Source organism: Camponotus floridanus, unplaced genomic scaffold, assembly GCF_003227725.1.
Source record: "Camponotus floridanus strain SB8 unplaced genomic scaffold, Cflo_v7.5 scaffold1, whole genome shotgun sequence".
NCBI classification, from domain to species: domain Eukaryota; kingdom Metazoa; phylum Arthropoda; class Insecta; order Hymenoptera; family Formicidae; genus Camponotus; species Camponotus floridanus.
The window spans coordinates 5,316,497-5,334,445 of record NW_020229214.1 but is presented as its reverse complement, the minus strand read 5'-3'; the positions used below and the strand labels follow the sequence as shown (position 1 = coordinate 5,334,445).

The following is a 17,949-nucleotide window of genomic DNA, read 5'->3' as shown; positions in this document are numbered from 1 at the left end:
TTAAAACTTTAATATCACTTACTTCAAATTATTGTATCTTTTATACTTTTAATTTTCGACTTTTTATCCGAGGAAATTTTTGATCAGCATCACCTAAACTACAACATATTTCAATTTCAGCCAATTTGATGGAAGTCACTTTTTTCATATAAAATGCATGGAATCCTTTATATACACTTTCCCTTGTTAAATAACGTAGTAGATTAAAGTGTTCTTGAAATCTCTGCTTAGGTTCTCCATATTTGCATGCTCTTTATTTATGTATTTTGCGATTTGATATATGCGATCATTTCTTTTTAATTTGTCAATGGAAAATTTATAAGTTATTTTAACGAAAACAAGAAAATAACGGATATAAAGGAGCAAAGCATCCCTAATGTTTTGAAGCATATAAGATAAGAATATATAAGATAAGAATTATATATAATTTTTATTTTAAAATAAATTAAATGCGAAAAAATATGCAAAAGTCATATCTTGTATTTTCTTGTATATATTTTTTTGCTAAAAAATTTTATCTGTATATATATATTTATATTCTTTTTTCCCTGATTTCCATATTTATGAAAATTTCACACCAGATGGATCTTTTTGAATGTAAAGCTTTTACCATATATACGTTAATTTCTTATTATGATTTCTATTAAAATATTTATTAAATAGTTACATATACAAATTAAAGAGAGTTGCGTGTCTTTAAATTTTAGTTATTACTTTTTAGCTATCGTTAGTAAATCAAAGTTTTATATGTTTTTCTTCAACAGCAAATATATTTTCTAAATATATATGACATCGATATGATATCGAGTTAGTACTCAAAGAAAAAACATCTCATTCGCTTTCGGTTACTCAGTTATATATGTGCGTAAAGAGAGAAAATTCTTTTAACTTTTAGAAAATATATCCTAATTATATGTATATAACAAATCGTTATAAAAAAATACAAGAATACTTATATCAGGTAATTTAGCATGCATACAAAAATAAAAAAAATAAATAATAACAATTAGTATATAATTTTCTTTAAATATTAATTAAATAATATATAATAACAAATAACAAATATATATATATATATATATATATATATGGGCAAAAAAATAAGAACAAAATATGGTTTGTGTATGACTGAAAACTTGCGCGCCGATTATTTTTCAGAAAACTGAATAAAAGTTTAAAACGACATATAAATTCTTCAAATTTTTCTCTTCAAGCTATGGTATCGAGAACATGACATTTGCAAGTATTCCCCGAGTTTGCTTCATAACATTAGATATTTGCTTTGAGACATCATACATAACGACTTGCCGAGTACGCGACGAAAGATGACAGAACATTTGCGAGTAGAGAAGTTATTGAGATACAGGCGCGACAGATACGAAGCCACAAAGTTGAAAAAGATGGGATGGAGTCATCCTCGAGTATGAAATTTTTTATGGAACTGTAAACTCGAGTGTCACGCATTTTTCGGGCGATTTTTCGGCGTATTTTATGATAGCGCGACGGTCTATGCTAAAAGCTATCTGTAGTTTTCGAGCATATCTCGGGAATAAATTCGTTCGTCTCGTTTAAGTGCGCATTTAAATTGCATTAAATTGCACGCGGTGTGCATCACGGTTAATGTGACTAGGTATGAAATTAAATATATCGCGAATAATATCGATATGTACTTGTATAGGTATTTCAGAAAATAATGATATTATTCAGTGTAGCAAAATTGTCTGAACAACTTAATTAAAAATACACATTTTGCGGTTGAAAAGAAAGCTATCAAAATAAGATATAAAAATGTTTTACAACGAATGTTTTAACTCGACATATACATGATTCAAGTAGAATGATACTTCGAAATTATTACTGAATTGTTTTAGATTCGTAAGCGAGTTTCTATCGAAGCATGACGGGTTCAGACCCGTCAATTTAGACTTTAGACGATAATTGACGATGAAAATGGTTCTGTAAAATAAAATCGATAATAGTAAGCATTTCCGGAGCTCTATGCATGTCTGTTGCTTACTTTGTGTCGACGATGCACATTCCGAATGCAAACGTGCGCGAATGAGTATGTCATTCAAACATTGTTCAAAGCTTTTGACGATTTACACATTTGATATTCACACGATATATGAATAAAATTCAGGCGAGCAGAAGCGCATAAAGCGAAGTAATGTTCACAAGCTTTACAATGGCAATCTTTACGTGGCAGCATCGCACTCGGTTTTGCCATGCAGTTTTGTAAATTAATATCCTATTGACATTGAACGTGCAGTTTGCTTCGATTGCATATTGTTTCGCGAGCCGTTTGATGAATCATGTTCCTTTGCAGACAATAGAGATTTAATTAAATTTATTAATGAAAAACACCGATGTGGACACTTTTCTCTTCGTGATTGCGTTATTACGATTCCTCGATAATTGTAATATTTACTTTGGACGTTTCTTGCGCATCCTCGTTTCCAGGGAAAAACATAAATTCCGACAACGAGTCTTTAATAAGATCCGTCAACCGTGATTTAATCAAACGACGCATTGCCTGGCAACTGCTAATTAACTCGCCCGTTCGCGATTTCCGATGATCATTAATCCGTCGTTTCTCCCGCTTGAACATTGACAAGCAAGTCCAGCAGTTTATGCCGAGAATACGAGAGCGATATTCGACGATAATCGCAAATGATGCCGTATGAAAACTATTTTATTCCCAAAGTATAAATCCGTGTTATTGGCAAATAACCTCAGAATATAAAATCAAGTCTACCGACAGTATAATTGTGGCGTAATAGTGCGGATAATTGCAATCTGCAATATTATACGTAATTATCATGATCCTTTTTATCTTTATGTATACATATATGCATATATACGTGCCATTACATATGCATAATGCGATTATTATATTTATATCGCGATAAATACCTTTCCGTCACGAGCACAATGATTTTAATGCGTCCAATCGGAATTTTACAGCACGATATAAATTATATACAAAGCTGTTTATATTAACCACATCGCTCGTTCGGTGTAAATTAATTAACTGGCAAATGCAGAAAATTATTAATAAGGTAGGAGCCGATATCTATAATAATATTTACTATATCTCGATATGCGCAATCGTTTACCATATCAAATACATGATCTACATATATATCGTTATACGGATCATTTTACTCGTTAATAAGTTTCTTGAAAGTTTAAGTTAAATTGTAAATTTATCAAATCTGTAGATAATAATTACTTCGGAACCCTATTTGCATTTTCTCGTCATCAAGAACTTTGCATTATTAGTATGTTAAAACTTAAAATTAAAATTTTTATTCTTGTTAAGGATGAGAGAGAAACTCTTTTTGAGCGTTCAATTCCTGCCATCTTTTTCTTCTGCCCCTGATATTGGTTCTTGTTTCCAAAGAAGCTTACTTTTTGCCTCGCGAATTTAACTCGCTCATTTTTCTCGTCACTGACACTGGTTTATATATTTCAAGTTAAAATGTTTTCATATCTTTTATTCAAAATTGCTCACGGCGAAAGATACTAATCAAAGGTTAATTATAAGTTTTTTTCTTCTCATGGAAGTTCTTTACTAGGACAGTAATATTTCATAAATTGATAAAATCTCAAAGAATAGATAAGAATTACAACTCGTTAAGTGTGCCACTTGTTGCAGCATTATTCTTTTACAAACTTTATGAAAATTTAATTAAATTTCAAAAATAAACATACACGTTTATTCCACTTTTCTTTGATGATTTTACAGTATTTTTCAATATGATTCGAATTGTTCAGAATATAAAATATTTCCATCTTCTCCGTTAGATTTACTTATCTCCGCTCGTAGGTTCTATTTTTAACTCTTTATTGTTCATATTATTTTCTTTTATATACAGAAAGGTTTTAAGAAAAACATTTCAATTTATAGAGGAAAATACATGAAATAAAACAGTGATAGTGCACATACATTTTCTATGTCTCGTGTTTCTCTTAAGAATTTTCTTTCTGAAATATGCAATATTTTACGTGTCGTTTTGTAATCTTCTTTTGACAGTGCGAAATTATTCAATTTAAGGATCAACTTTGATGCATTTCTCTCACGGATACTACTTCTTACAATTAATTCCGAATAAAATCAATGCCTGTTTCGACAGGATAACTCGAATCGGATTCGGGTTTTTGTCTATCTGTGATTAATTTTCATTTACAGAAGGACGCCCAACTTGTAATGAAACCATTATCGGTCGTATTAGAAACTTAGTGAGCTCTGTTTCCGCGCGTCTTAATCTTAATTGCCGAGTGAATATGGAGCTTGCGAAAGTGCATCGCTCTATGTCGAGATTGATCAATGTCCGTTTCATAAAATGCATGAGTGCAGAATTACTTACTACACGAATCTCTATTGAACGCTTAACGATTATTCAACAACAAAACGTTAATACTTTTAATGTAAACTGTAACATATTATACTATATGTTGTCAATATCGTAAAATCATTTATCAGATACACGAGTGTAACAAATTTTATATAAGAAAATTTTTCACGTGATATATTACTTGGTATATCGATTAATTCGCATCATTCGAAATGTATCCTGAGTATTGCATCTCTCGTGAATACTTGTACATTTTTATCATGCAAAATCTATGCATAAAATATATGTAGGAGATTGATCGTACCGTGGCTGGAATCAAATATTAATGGACAGATGAAATTTCTGTTAGATTATGTAGAATGTAACCTGTTCCTTTGGTTTTTTCTTACATATTATGTGACTAAAATAGCAATATAATCTTATTATTTATTTTGCATTTGCGTTTAATGCGCGTATATCTAACGCGAACTGTATTATCGTAACATAAACAAAATATAATGCATAAATTGCAGGATATCGTTGTAACCAAAATAAAGTCATTAATGCTTAATTAACTATCGCAACAAAATATAATTTGCGTCAATAATGTTAATGTTACACAATGTGTTATAATATCTATTAATGTGATGACTTGCTGATGAACAATTTCTATTTTTTTAAACATAGTTTAAAAAACAATGTAGTTATACATACATATATATATATATATATATATATATATATATATATAACATTATAAAATCATCAAAAAATAAAAGATTTTATTATTTTTTTATACTTTATAAAACATCCATATTTAAATTACAATTTGCCATAGCAGTTGCGAGTTAAAAGGACCATGACGCACGTCCATCGCAAATGGAGAAATTTTCGACGTGCTCAGTCACGTACTCGGTTCCGTTCATCCAAACTGTCTCTGCCTCGTGTAATAATATTCTTCCATCCCTAATTCAAAAAGGTGCGTTCCATTCCGTAGTTCTGCTTTTACGCTCACGCTAAGAAAGCCCGGAAACTAAGAGAGAAGACGCAGAGACGCTTTATCTATCCTCATTACTTTCCGCGCAGTGAAAGGTCTGTCGTCGGCTTTCAGGTCGCGTGTCCTATTTCGTTCAATATAAGAAAGCTACCCGAAAACATACAGCCAATTGAATTGCCACTTTACAATTTCATGAGAACTAGCTCAGTCAATTTCGCGCCAAAGACATGTTAATCAATTATTTGTATCATGTCGGGTTTTTTTACTGCACATTGAATCATTGATTTATCAATTATTTTAATCAAATCAGGTATATAAGCGTTATATGAATATAACGGATTTTATTCAATTATGAATGCCTTGCATAATTTAATACACTTTATGTGAAAATTCTTTAAAATTGAATTAATCTCTATAAAAGAATGTAGCTTTTAGAAGACTCTACATATTAAGTTGATTGCTTTAAAAAATTATTATTATCCGGAAAAGTAATGAGAATATGTACTTTTCCTTTCTGTGTTCTAATTAATATATTCGATACAATTAACATTAAAAATATTTATAATTTTTCGAGAGAAAATAAATAAAAATTATATAAATATTAAGGAAATACGGTACGAGTTAAAATTAAAAGAGATATTTTTCATAGTATAAATGTGCTAATTTTGATTTGAAAATTAGAAATTATTTAAACGTGCAATTTATGGAAGAAGACTTTGGAACTGCATTAAAGAAATCATTAAAACATGACTTTACTCTTATCTTTATTAGAAACGCAGGCACGAACTCACTTACTCTGCTAAAACGCCTGGGAAACATTAGGGTCGTACGTGGCAACGATTTGTTGCGTTATCAGAGGGTTATTTCCGCCGCGCATTTTCTGAGGTATATTCCCCAGGATAATACGGCTAAACCGCGCTAAATATGCGAAATAAATTTTTGCATATAGTTATGTATACTTTTTTAGATAAGAAAGGAACGATCTTTTCTTTTAATTTTGCGATATAAAAACTTGATGTTATCTTACGATTTTTTTTACAAACTAAAATGCCTCCTGCGAGACTAAATCAAGTGTAATGGGATATTATGTATGTAGGTTAGGCTAATCTGGACAAATCTCACTTCCTAATTTTATACTCGTTTCACAGCCGAGCTTCTAAGGAACACGTGTATTTTATAATTAATAAAGTTACGATGCTCGGGATTACTAATGATTATCGTTGCATCGAAGTTAAATTGGAATGCACCGGAGACTGTAATGGACCCCTTTGATGGAGGATGATATCTGGCACCTCGGGAGAGAGGCGAAATTAGCTGTTAATTTTCGTATAAAGTCATTAATGCAGTGTCATTAGGCGCATGTTGCGTACATCATGCGAGTGGCCGCAAATGAAGATGGACATGCATATAACGCGTCTGTCAAAATCACAATCGGACGAGCAATGATCTGTGTACTGTTCCTTTGGAAAAAATATTTTTCACTGTATAGAAACAAGAAATACGAATCACGCAAGATATTAAATAACTTACAATATTTTTATAATCTTGTTCCTTGTTATCGCGTGTCAGACGTTTAACAAGGAAGCAAATTGTGTGAATTAAAATGTGATTAGCCACGTTGAAAGCAAATTATCATGAAACGTATATACAACGATTAAAGAGAATGCTTAGAGAAAAGTGGAAACCGAAGTGCGAAAAACAGTTAGCCCGTAAGCAGCCGCGGGTGACTTCTTTCCTCTCGTGGTGTCGACCGCATTCCGGCAAACGCGTCGCGATGTGTAAGAATTAGAGATAGAAATAATTGCGACGAGAGATAGAAGGGAAGAAGATTTAACGCGGTCGCGATGGCGTCGCGGACGAGAAAACGATGGTGCGCGAGTGATGTTCTAGTGCGATTGACGCTGATTCTATCGGGTCTGTGCATCGGTCGTTGTGCGGATTTTGACACGACGACGATGACATCGATGACGTCCACGACAATGATGACGATGACGACGATGACGACACCGATGATGCCGACGACATCGCCGACGATGTTGGTATCAGTTGCTGGTGCGAAGGAATGCGTCGATAGTACACAGACAACGCAGTCCGAGCGCAAGGTTAAGCTAGCGGTGATCGCACCAGGTGATCCTCACCACGAACAGAGCTTGCCGAGGGTATTGCCAGCGGTGTTGCTAGCGGTGGAATACGTCAGTTCACCCAAGGGACCCTTACCCGGATGGATCATCAAGGTGGACCATCGCGACTCGCATTGTTCCAGCACTTATGGTCCCCTCGCCGCATTCGAGTTTTACATCAACCAGACAGCAGGTCACAACGCACGATGCGTTTTTCAAACTACTCTCTCCCTCTATTTTCCCATTTCCTTCGCCTTTGCTTCTTTTTGCTCTTGCTTCCTTTTATCTCTCCATCTCAACGTAATCGAGAGACCCGGCGTATACTCTACTGCGATATAAAGTTTTTTATATCCGACCGTAAAGTTTATGTGTTAAGTACTAAGTTACTTTGACTCAATTTTTTAAGTTTATCATTAAATTGCAATTGATTCGATGATGTGACACAAAGATCATGGTAATTTGAAATATTTGAAAAGATTGAAATAATACAAATAATATTTTAAATATGGAATTCTCGATTATGTTAAAAAAATATTTGAAATTAAATTTATTAATTTTTAAATATCGAGCTTTTTCCCCTCGATTCTAATTAATATAATATATTATTGAACACACAAAAATTTGAAACGCTTGCGCTTTTACTAATTGATATTTTATGAATCATATGTATGCTTGAGAACGCTAGATTTAAAAATGAAAATATGTAGATTAAAGTTTGATAATTAATCCTTAAATAGTCACATATGAATCATTTTTGATATTTTAATAATAGACCATTAATCGAAATAAAAGGGTTTTAATCAATAACAAAATGTTTAAAATTTTATTTTTTAATTTTTCTTGTACATAATCATTGTTTATAGAGATGTCAATGAATATATATAATTTTTTTTAGATTTTTTTAAAGTACTTTGAGATAGCTAAAACTGCGACAAGACTTTATGACCCATATGTGACTAGAGCAAACAAAAATATATGACCTATAATCGTTAATGGAATGTTAGTTGCGCTGACAAACAAGCACAGCACATGACGTAAATAAGGTATATAATATATCGCGTACAAAGTCGGGAGGCCCATATATCAAGAAAAGCGATCCGCAAAGTTGTTTGCATTCGTTGCACGCTTAGCTTGTCGCGGAACACTCAGGTCACCAGTCGCTAAATGCATTTGCTCAGGTGATTGCCTGATGATGTATAACGTGATTTTATATTGTTTATTGCCAGCACGTCGAACTTCTAAAATGTAAAATATACGATAAAGTTTATATTACAGCATCGCTAGCTGTTTAAATCTTCAATAAAGCCCTGCCGCTTCTTGACAGCCAACCGGCTGTTTGTCTCGAGAGCTGTTTGTTTCGCATTCGAAACTCGATTGTCGATATAAAGAACAAAAAAGTACAAGAGGAAAGAGACAGGAGAATGCGAAAAGCACTCTCGATTCGCAATACAGTTGAATTTTCAGAGAAAAAGTCGATAAGGCTTGCTCGCTCGCTGAGACTTGTGTCTCTACTTGTGCGTTTCAACAGTCATTTTTTTCTTTTCTCGAATTTGAAAAGCGGATTAAGACCGGCGTATGGAAGTATAATTAATCTATTTATCCACCGCTGATGAGATTCATAAATTTTCTTGCATTGAGAGCATCTCCGGATTTGTGTAACAAACGGATTTCTGTTTTATTATGCTTAAGTGGATTTTCATTTCACAGAAATGAATACAGTAAGATAAGACAAAATATAATATGAATACAATATATATATATGCAACTTTAATGCAAAAATTGGAAATTGGAAATGTATATCTGTTATCGACATTTGTTTATAGTAGCAAACTTCGAAAATATTATTATTATCATATACTCATGCATACATTGCTATACTCATTTCTATGGATTCTAAATATTTGAACATTTTAGATATTTCATTATGAATATCTAAAATGTTCAAATATTAATAATATTATCTCGATAAAAAAAGATTATGAAAAAAATTCCTCTTCTTCTTTCCCCTCTTGGATAGTAAAAAAATGAATCTATTCTATATAAAATACATCGAATATATATGAAACATGCACAGAATTACAGGGAATATGTTTTAAAAATATATATGGAAATATATGTGAAAAAATATATATGAAATTGTAAAATTTTTTTCCTCTATTGACTTTTTCTACCAATTTTTATAATAAGTATTTTTTTGTAAAGATTTAATTGAAAACAAGTTTTTTTATATACATTTATTCGTATTATTGTAAAACATTCGTTATGAATTGGTTGATATAAATTTGATGGCTTAAAGATGGAATGTGCGAACATTAATTAGATATGGTTGTGACGAGCGATCGCATCGTAGAGACGGCGCATCGACCCCGCGATATGAGATTCCAAGGATCGTGCCTTAAAGCTCGCATCATTAATTGTACCAATTAATCGGCGACAGTGTTTCTCTAAAGACTCGTACGCGGCATGTTTTTAATTGGACCGTCTATCGTCGTTAAAGTCGCGCGGCTGTCGTCTTAGCAGAAACGCGCCTATTTTTATGAGGGGCTGACGTCAGCTACTGCCCGCTACTGCCGTGTCAATTTGCAGCTGCAAACTGTCGAAGCTGATACGACGGGAACGAACGAACGAACGACGATGACGACGACGAATTGTCGGTCAGTCAACCAAAGCTGACTCGCCGCGTCTTTTTTCGTCGAGTTCCCGCTTCGCATTTATGCACATCCCAGAGTCTGTTAAATATCGCTTTAATTCGGCTTAATTAATCTCGTTCGTGCCGGTGGCTCGCTCTTCTCTTCGGATTAATTGACCTCGCGCCCCCGCTCCTAAGCGAATCATTTACTTTCTCAGGAGTGCGTGCAATCGTTCATGAAAAATGTCACGTCTTTGCAGGGCTCCATACCCTTTTTTCTATTATATATAATAACAGATATGTTTAACTCGAAAAATTGTTAATCGTTAATTCTTTTCATTGAAGATTATAAAAGAGATTATAAAAAAGATTATAAAAAATAAATCTCAATTAATCTGACGAAAAATTTTATCTATTGATGAGTTATCTTTGTTTCATGTGATTGCGTAAAATTGAAAAATAAAAATATTTCTTAATGCGATCATGTCGTGCGTCTGTTACGCTTGCGATTAATATATTATAAAGAAAGTGCACCGATCTTCTCTATAAAAAAAAATGATTCAAGAACGAAGCGAATCGTTGCAGTAAAATTTTCAAGTGTCGCGTAGCTAGTCGTCACGATAATTTCGGTGAACGATGCTTAGGAGAGTTCTGTAATTACTTTCGTAATGAAAATTTATTCAAAACGTTGAGAGCGTATTTTCCATCGATTCCGTTCGATACTCGATTGGTGGTTCATTACAGCTTCAATTCTGCCAGTGTGATATTTTTAGAATTAATTTAATGCAAGTTGAAGCCTTCTTTCTTTTGACTTCGGCACGAAATTGATAAAAATATTTATAGTTAACTTTTATTTTTTTTCCCTTTACTCTTTCTCTTCGTGAAATTACTAGGAAACTTTTCAAATTTCTCATAATATCGCATATCTATGACTCTCTCTTCGATTTCAGTTAAGAAACTTATTGAGAAATGAATTTGAGCATTAACTTTATTCACTGATAAAAGTTCAGAACTTGCTTGATTGGTGTAAATCTGTCATTACCAATCCACTTCAATTTGAATATAAATTTTTCTTCGCATTCGTGAGTATTCCTGTGTAAGAATTTTGAAACTGTAAAACATTTCAAAAAAGAAAAAGTAATTATCTCTCTTTTTACCACTTTCTTCAAGCTGCTTCTTAATAACCCGTGGACTATTTAAAATGTACAAAGTCGAAATGTTTATTCTTCTCCATTTTAATTCAATGTTTAATTACCAATATCATTAAAGTTGAATGTTAAATAGTTGTAACAAATAATAGCTTTCCCTACTAGACGATTTTTGTAATAAAAAGTTGACTTTTCAAATGCTCTCTTCTTAAAATTAAACGTTAAGCGTTTCTGCGACATTCTGTGAAAAACTAACAAAATAGTATTTAAGATATTTCTCTGACTATATATTACAATATATATAAAATAAATTAATATATAAAATATATAAAATAATATATAAAATAAATTTGGTATTTATTTTCATACCCATATGGATCATGCATTATAACATTATAATCTTATAATTTAATTTCTTACATTTATACGTGTGTATTATATAATATATATTTCTAAATGAGAACTTATAGAAATAAAATACGTAATTTTAATTTCTGAGTGAAACGCATCGTCGATTTTGAATCTCAAAATGTGTAATAGCTGCCAAGTTAACGGTTTTGTTATGAAGGAAAAAGATTAATTCCATCGAACAGACTTCTCAATTATGCTAGAGAATTTAATCTTTTAGCTTTTTCATCTTTTTTTAACAGTTACTTATTACGTTGAGCTTGAATTGTAAGTTTAAAGTCGTAAAAAAAGGAGTAAAAAAAGCGCGAATTTATTTATAAATTTGCCGCTTGATGACGCAAGTTTATAATGATACTTTGAAGATAGAAGGATAAAGATTTCTTTTCTTGAAAAAAAATTGCTCGTAGATTCAGTGTATATTAGGCTCTTGTATGATAATAATTTTTTTGCAAATAAATTTGTGTGCTCGTAATATTGGCATGCGATTACTATTCACGGCGCGTTGCAAATTTACGAGATTGTAAATAATGTAGATCGAATCGCGTGAATGCGCTGTAAAATGCATTATCCGCTTACTGCGAGAAGAAGATAATATATGATGATATGCTGATAAAATAGTCACTCACTTGTTGATCTCGTCAAATACTATTCCTGAATAATTGTTTGCATTTAATGCACTTTACAGCTTTTACATTCCGTTTGAAATTTTGTTCTCACAAGACCAAGGAACAGAGAGGTGTCTCATTTTCTATGCCGTGTTTGAAACGTGCGAGTAATTCGTCTCTATAGTGAATTCATGATGATTATTTATGATCTCTTTGTTGAAGTGATCTACGCGTTTCGAGACTCACCAAGAGAATTTTTATTTTCCTTGCACAAAGAAGATAACGTATTTGTGTGTGTTTGTAGATTCTGCATAAAGTATATGATAAAAGGTCGCATGCGAGCTGCGGTAAACGAATCTGCTTTCTTATGGCGTTTGCCGGAGCTTTCTCGCCTTTCCTCGCGTTATAATGCGAGAAAGAGAGAAGAAAAAAGTGTCGGCGCTTCACGCTAAATTGCTCTCGGAATAACGTTCTTCTTTTCCTTTTTTTTCTCCCTATCTGTCCCTCGCGATAGTTTGAATTCACCGATTATTGCGAAAATAACGAGATTTTGCGTCGTCTGTCAAATTGGCGAAAGAAATCCCTTGCTGGATAAATTCAAGCTCGCGTCCAATATTTTTTTTCCTTTCTTGTTTGTGGTTTAGCGTGATCCGTCAATCAATATAACGTTGTTTTATACATATTTACTGAATGCGTTTATTTAATTTTTTGCGAAATGGATGGATTTATAAATGATGTGCGTGATCTTTTAGAATCTTAAAACCTTAATAATTTGCATATTCTACTCTTGATATACATACACATGGTACACAATATACGGATAAACAATATCTTTTAATTAATACAAAATTATATTATATAATTTAATGAATCACACACGAGAGTCTTAATATTTTAATCGTTTGTTTTTTGCAACAAATCTCTTGCAAAAGGGGAAATTGCTCCAGAGAACATCCTATGTAAGGCTTATCTCGTGTATTTCCTCTTTAATCAACATGATTGCCGGTTTAAATGGAAAAAACGAACGATTTCAATCGGCACGTTGCTAAGTGGGTCGAGGTAAAAGCGGAACGAAAGGGAAAAAAGGGAAGTGAAGTAGGAATGGTTTTAATACGGACAAACTCAATGGCCGACGACGTGTATGCGTTCTCGATGAAATTACTTCCTCGGCGTTCCGTTCCACGCAGAGATGCTCTTTGCTGTTCTCGCACAAACAACACCTGGCGGTCTCTTATTTGTCTTATTTTTGAATTTCGTTTCGGCGAAAAGATTTCAACTCTTACCTATTTACAACGATCGAACGCTTCTAGCGCTCTTTTTACACTGGGGTGTTAAACGCGTATATCGCTTTCGACATGTGTTTCTTGAATAGTTTCCGGGATTCGATATCACGCTGTACGCGGCTCCATCAAATTAAGTTATCTTCAATTTTCTCTTCGAGCGGCGAATCGGCCTCACATTATTGTTAAAAGTCACGATATATTTTATCGCTTCTATTTTCTCGATTTTACACGAGGAAATATGTATCCTTCGCAAATGTTCCAAATTTATTCAGTAAAGCTTGCGTTTCCTATAAAATTTTCGCTTTAACGTCGAATAAATAGCTCTCTTTATGGTAAATCATTCTTACTCATTTAAATAACAGTGTACAAACAATTCCAAATTGCAAATGTAGGCGAACACGATTCATGAATACAGTTAAAATATTTTATCCGCAAATATTAGTAAAGTCAAAAAAGCATTTTTTACTCTTTTGCGATTTTAAACATAAACCTTAGTCTTTAAAATTATAATTAATATAATTGACAAAACCAATCATCAAGATTGTTGTCTCGCAATTCTGGATTATCACTTGTGGTTCTTGCGGATTGTTGTTTTTCTTTCTATTCGCGCCCTTTTTTTCATCGCGTGCAAAAATTTTACGTTGCGATTCTGACGGTTTTATTACGCCGTGTGGGATATAATTTATTACAACGCTGAAAATAATTTTCCTACGCGGGAGGTGAATTCGTGTCATTTTATCGAAGTTATTCCGAGCGCTTGTTGCGCCTGCAGTCGCGATGCACTACTGTGTTTATGCGTTGCGCGGCAATAAATCCGGTTTAAATCGAAACAGGCGGAAGTCATTAGCGATCTCGACGCTTCGAACTGATGTCCACCTGGTAATAGACGATGAGTTTCCACGATGTAGCTTCAAAAGCGGCCTACTTTTTCCAATAAAATCTAAAAGCTACAGAAATGCTACAGAAATTTAAAACATCATTTGTGAGAACGATTCGATCAATAAGATTGCCGATGTAAATGATCAAATTTTGAAATCGTCATATATGTAATATATTCTGCCTTTCTATTAATTTATGTTTACGTCTTAAATCTTTATAAATCTATAAATTTTTTTTATATTAGAAGTTATATATGATTACTTTATGAAATTTATTAATTTCTAATTTTTTGCAATAACAGTATCTAATAGAATTTTAACTGCCTGTAGGAAAGATTTAAGTTTTAAATTTTATACAACATAAATTGTATGTATTGTACATTTTGCATTTAATATTGGTCACTGCGTATACATTTTCCGATATAACCTGTGAGAGATGGAATGGATGTAAACATCATTTATTCGATTTACCGGTAATCGAATAAAAATGGCAGTAATTTTATAATAATTCCCTACAAATGTTGGAGTGAAATGTTGGAGTGAATTCTTCGTGATTTTTATGACGGATGAGCTTACTTCTGCGAAGTATATCTCATTTTTCATTAAATTTAAAAATAAGCGTAGTTTCTTCTATAATTCTAAAGTTGGGATATACATATGTAGGTCACGTCAATGAAAATAGATAAAGTTAAAGCAAGCCATTGAATTGCGACTGAATAAAAACACATAATAATTGTGCATACATATATTCGAATAATGTACGGTATGTTTTATTTTTGCATTATGCAAGGAATAATCCTAGTGTCGTGATGCATATACAACATGCTTGAGATATTTTTTACACCAAAAAACTAAATTTTTCCGACAGTACCTTCTCGTTATAATTTCGTTATTATTAGAATTATAAATTCTAATAATATGAGGAAACAGAATAAAATAGAGATAAAATAATGCATCCAGTTTTTTCTACTTGAAATTAACTATTAAGCTATTGGTTTTTTCTTATATATATATATATATATATATATATATATATATATATATAAACTTAATATTAATATTATCTTAAAATATATTAATTTAAAATATAATGAATACAATTGTATACATCAAAATGATATTGTAGAATATTTTGGATATTTAATTTATCTGTATATTATTAATCTTTTTATCCTCTTAATTAAAAAATATTAGTCTCTGTATATAATAAATTTGTTCTCTTATTAAATATTTAACATTTCATTAATCTTTTAGATTTAAAATAAAATTGTATATGGAAAAATACTCAACAGTAATATTATGTATTAATATCCTATGAATCTTTTATGAAATACTTGGATACACAAAATAATAATATTCGACATCGTGCTTTAAATTCCGTGCTCGACCTCGCATGAAAAATATTAAGTTTGACTGAATTTATGAAAAATATGCACGTAATCCGAAGATTTTTTCACGAGAATAGATTTATGACAATTTTTATCATACAATATATACGTTACGTCTAATATTATGTAAAAGCAACGATCATTATTTTACAAAAACTTAAAGGTAGTAGATTTAATTTACTTATGGATGAAAATTCACGTCGATCTAAGTAGCATTTTTCTCATTGTTCCACATCTGTTTACAAGTCAGAATGAAAGAAAATATTCTTATTGGTTCAGAAGAGACGTATAAGTCTTTCGCTTTGAATGGCATTCAAGAATGGCATAGGATGTGAATATATACAATGATCGATAGGTGCAATGCCGAATACCGTGTACATTGTGTACCATGTCCATTATCTTTTTTTCGGTGAATACGCTGCTCATATATGACACGTGCGCATTCATTTCGTTCGGTGAATATGAAAGTTTGGTTAATGAAGATGAGAAAGCATATTTTAGATTCTCTCGACTCTTTTGTTTGATGAAATTATAATGCGAAAGAAAGTTGATAAATGTAAAAGTATATCAGGCATTACCTGATAACTAAAACATGTTTCCATTTATTTAACATATTTTTTTCTGAAGGATCTTTCTTTGTGATTTTTTAAAACTTGTCGGATATTTTCTTTAAACAGACTGCATCCATAATAAAACAACTAAACTCTATTGCGACTCTTCTCTCTTGTTTTACGCAGAATCTCCATTTTTACTATAGTGTTCGCAAATAAATTAGTTCGCGGTCTTGGTGTCGCCTTCGAATTCGAAGAATAGGAAAAGTCTTTTCTAACCCACTCAAAGGTCGAGACTCTAACTAGATGCAGCAGAGAAAAGAAACTTCCTTCTTTTCGTTGAAGTTTCTAAAGTATCATGCAAGATTACGGAAATTTATTCGCTAATCTTGTTTCGAATGTGATTGTGTTCTTCTGGTAAATTATACAACTTTACCAATTTCATTATTTTATGTAAATGTTAATTTAATGACGAAGTATATATTATTAGATATCTCACATTTTTCATTGCCAAAAATGGAACAAAAATTTAATTGTTTATTTTCTTAAAACTCATAATTTTGAAAATAATTACATTTTATGATCTTATTTCATCACACTTGTGTAGAAGAAGAGTGCATAAAATATCTGAATAATACATATATGATATACACAAGTGTATTTTTCTATGCTATCGTGCTTGTTGAGGAAGAAAGAAATATCGTGAATTGAATCGAGAAACAACCGTGAAAGATACAGTAGTAGTCTTTAATGAGATGTGGTCTCACGTTGCACGTTCTTTCAGAAACATCCTTTCACGGTTCGCTATTCACTTCAGGAACTTGGCATTTCATTCTCTTGCTTCTTGTTTGTATGTTTTCTTCTTTTTTGACAAAATGGGAGCTGGGTTGCTTTTCACTTTATGTACTTCTCTCAAAGACAGAAGAGTATCAATGTATATATGTGGAAGACGTGGTAATATCTATTGTCTTTTTTCATCTATCAGAATAGCAAGGAAAACAAATTTTCTTAGTCAATATCTTAGTCAAATTCAGAATTACTTTTAATGTTGTTAATATATTAATGGATAACATGAAATTTATTACAATAATCTATTCGTAATTCTCGTTCATGTGTTTGTTGTAGCGAAATAATTATTTTATCTTTGCTATTGCAACATTTTCACAGTAGAAGCAGAGTGCGCTTTCATGATTGCAGTATAGATCGCAAGAAGCATGAATTCACATTTGCAAGGATTTTAAGAGCAAAGTAGATAATGCAACATGAGTGCATAATTATTCTAAAAAACGAGAAAATTCTTTCATAAAAAGTTAATACGAGGATATTCAAAATCGATAGTACTTTTCAGAATTTTTTCAGAATTTCATTTAAAAATAGAAAACAAGAATATTCTGAAAGAATATAAAATTCTTTTTCCTTCACTTTCGTAACAAATACATTATACAAATTAAATTCTCATGTCAATTATTAATGTATAAATCAATTATAAATGATAGCTACACTGAAATATGATAATTGTTACAATACGATATTTTCCTATCCATTTACATTAAAATACAAGTAATAGTTTTATGCATAAAGATAATAATATAATAATTGTTAATT

The 17,949-nt window shown here is 31.8% G+C and overlaps 1 protein-coding gene across 5 annotated transcripts in view; it reads left to right on the top strand.

Annotated features, from left to right (window-relative positions):
• LOC105256501 (atrial natriuretic peptide receptor 1) overlaps window positions 1-17,949 on the top strand; it is a 90,029-nt gene that overhangs the window by 13,239 nt on the left and 58,841 nt on the right. Inside the window, exon 2 of one of the 5 annotated variants that reach the window (XM_025411086.1) lies at window positions 6,483-7,647. The exons of the other annotated variants lie outside the window; for them this stretch is intronic. Within the exon in view, the coding sequence (XP_025266871.1) occupies window positions 7,179-7,647 (469 nt within the window). The 5' untranslated portion in view covers window positions 6,483-7,178. The remainder of the gene's footprint in view (window positions 1-6,482; window positions 7,648-17,949) is intronic. 5 annotated transcript variants of the gene reach the window in all.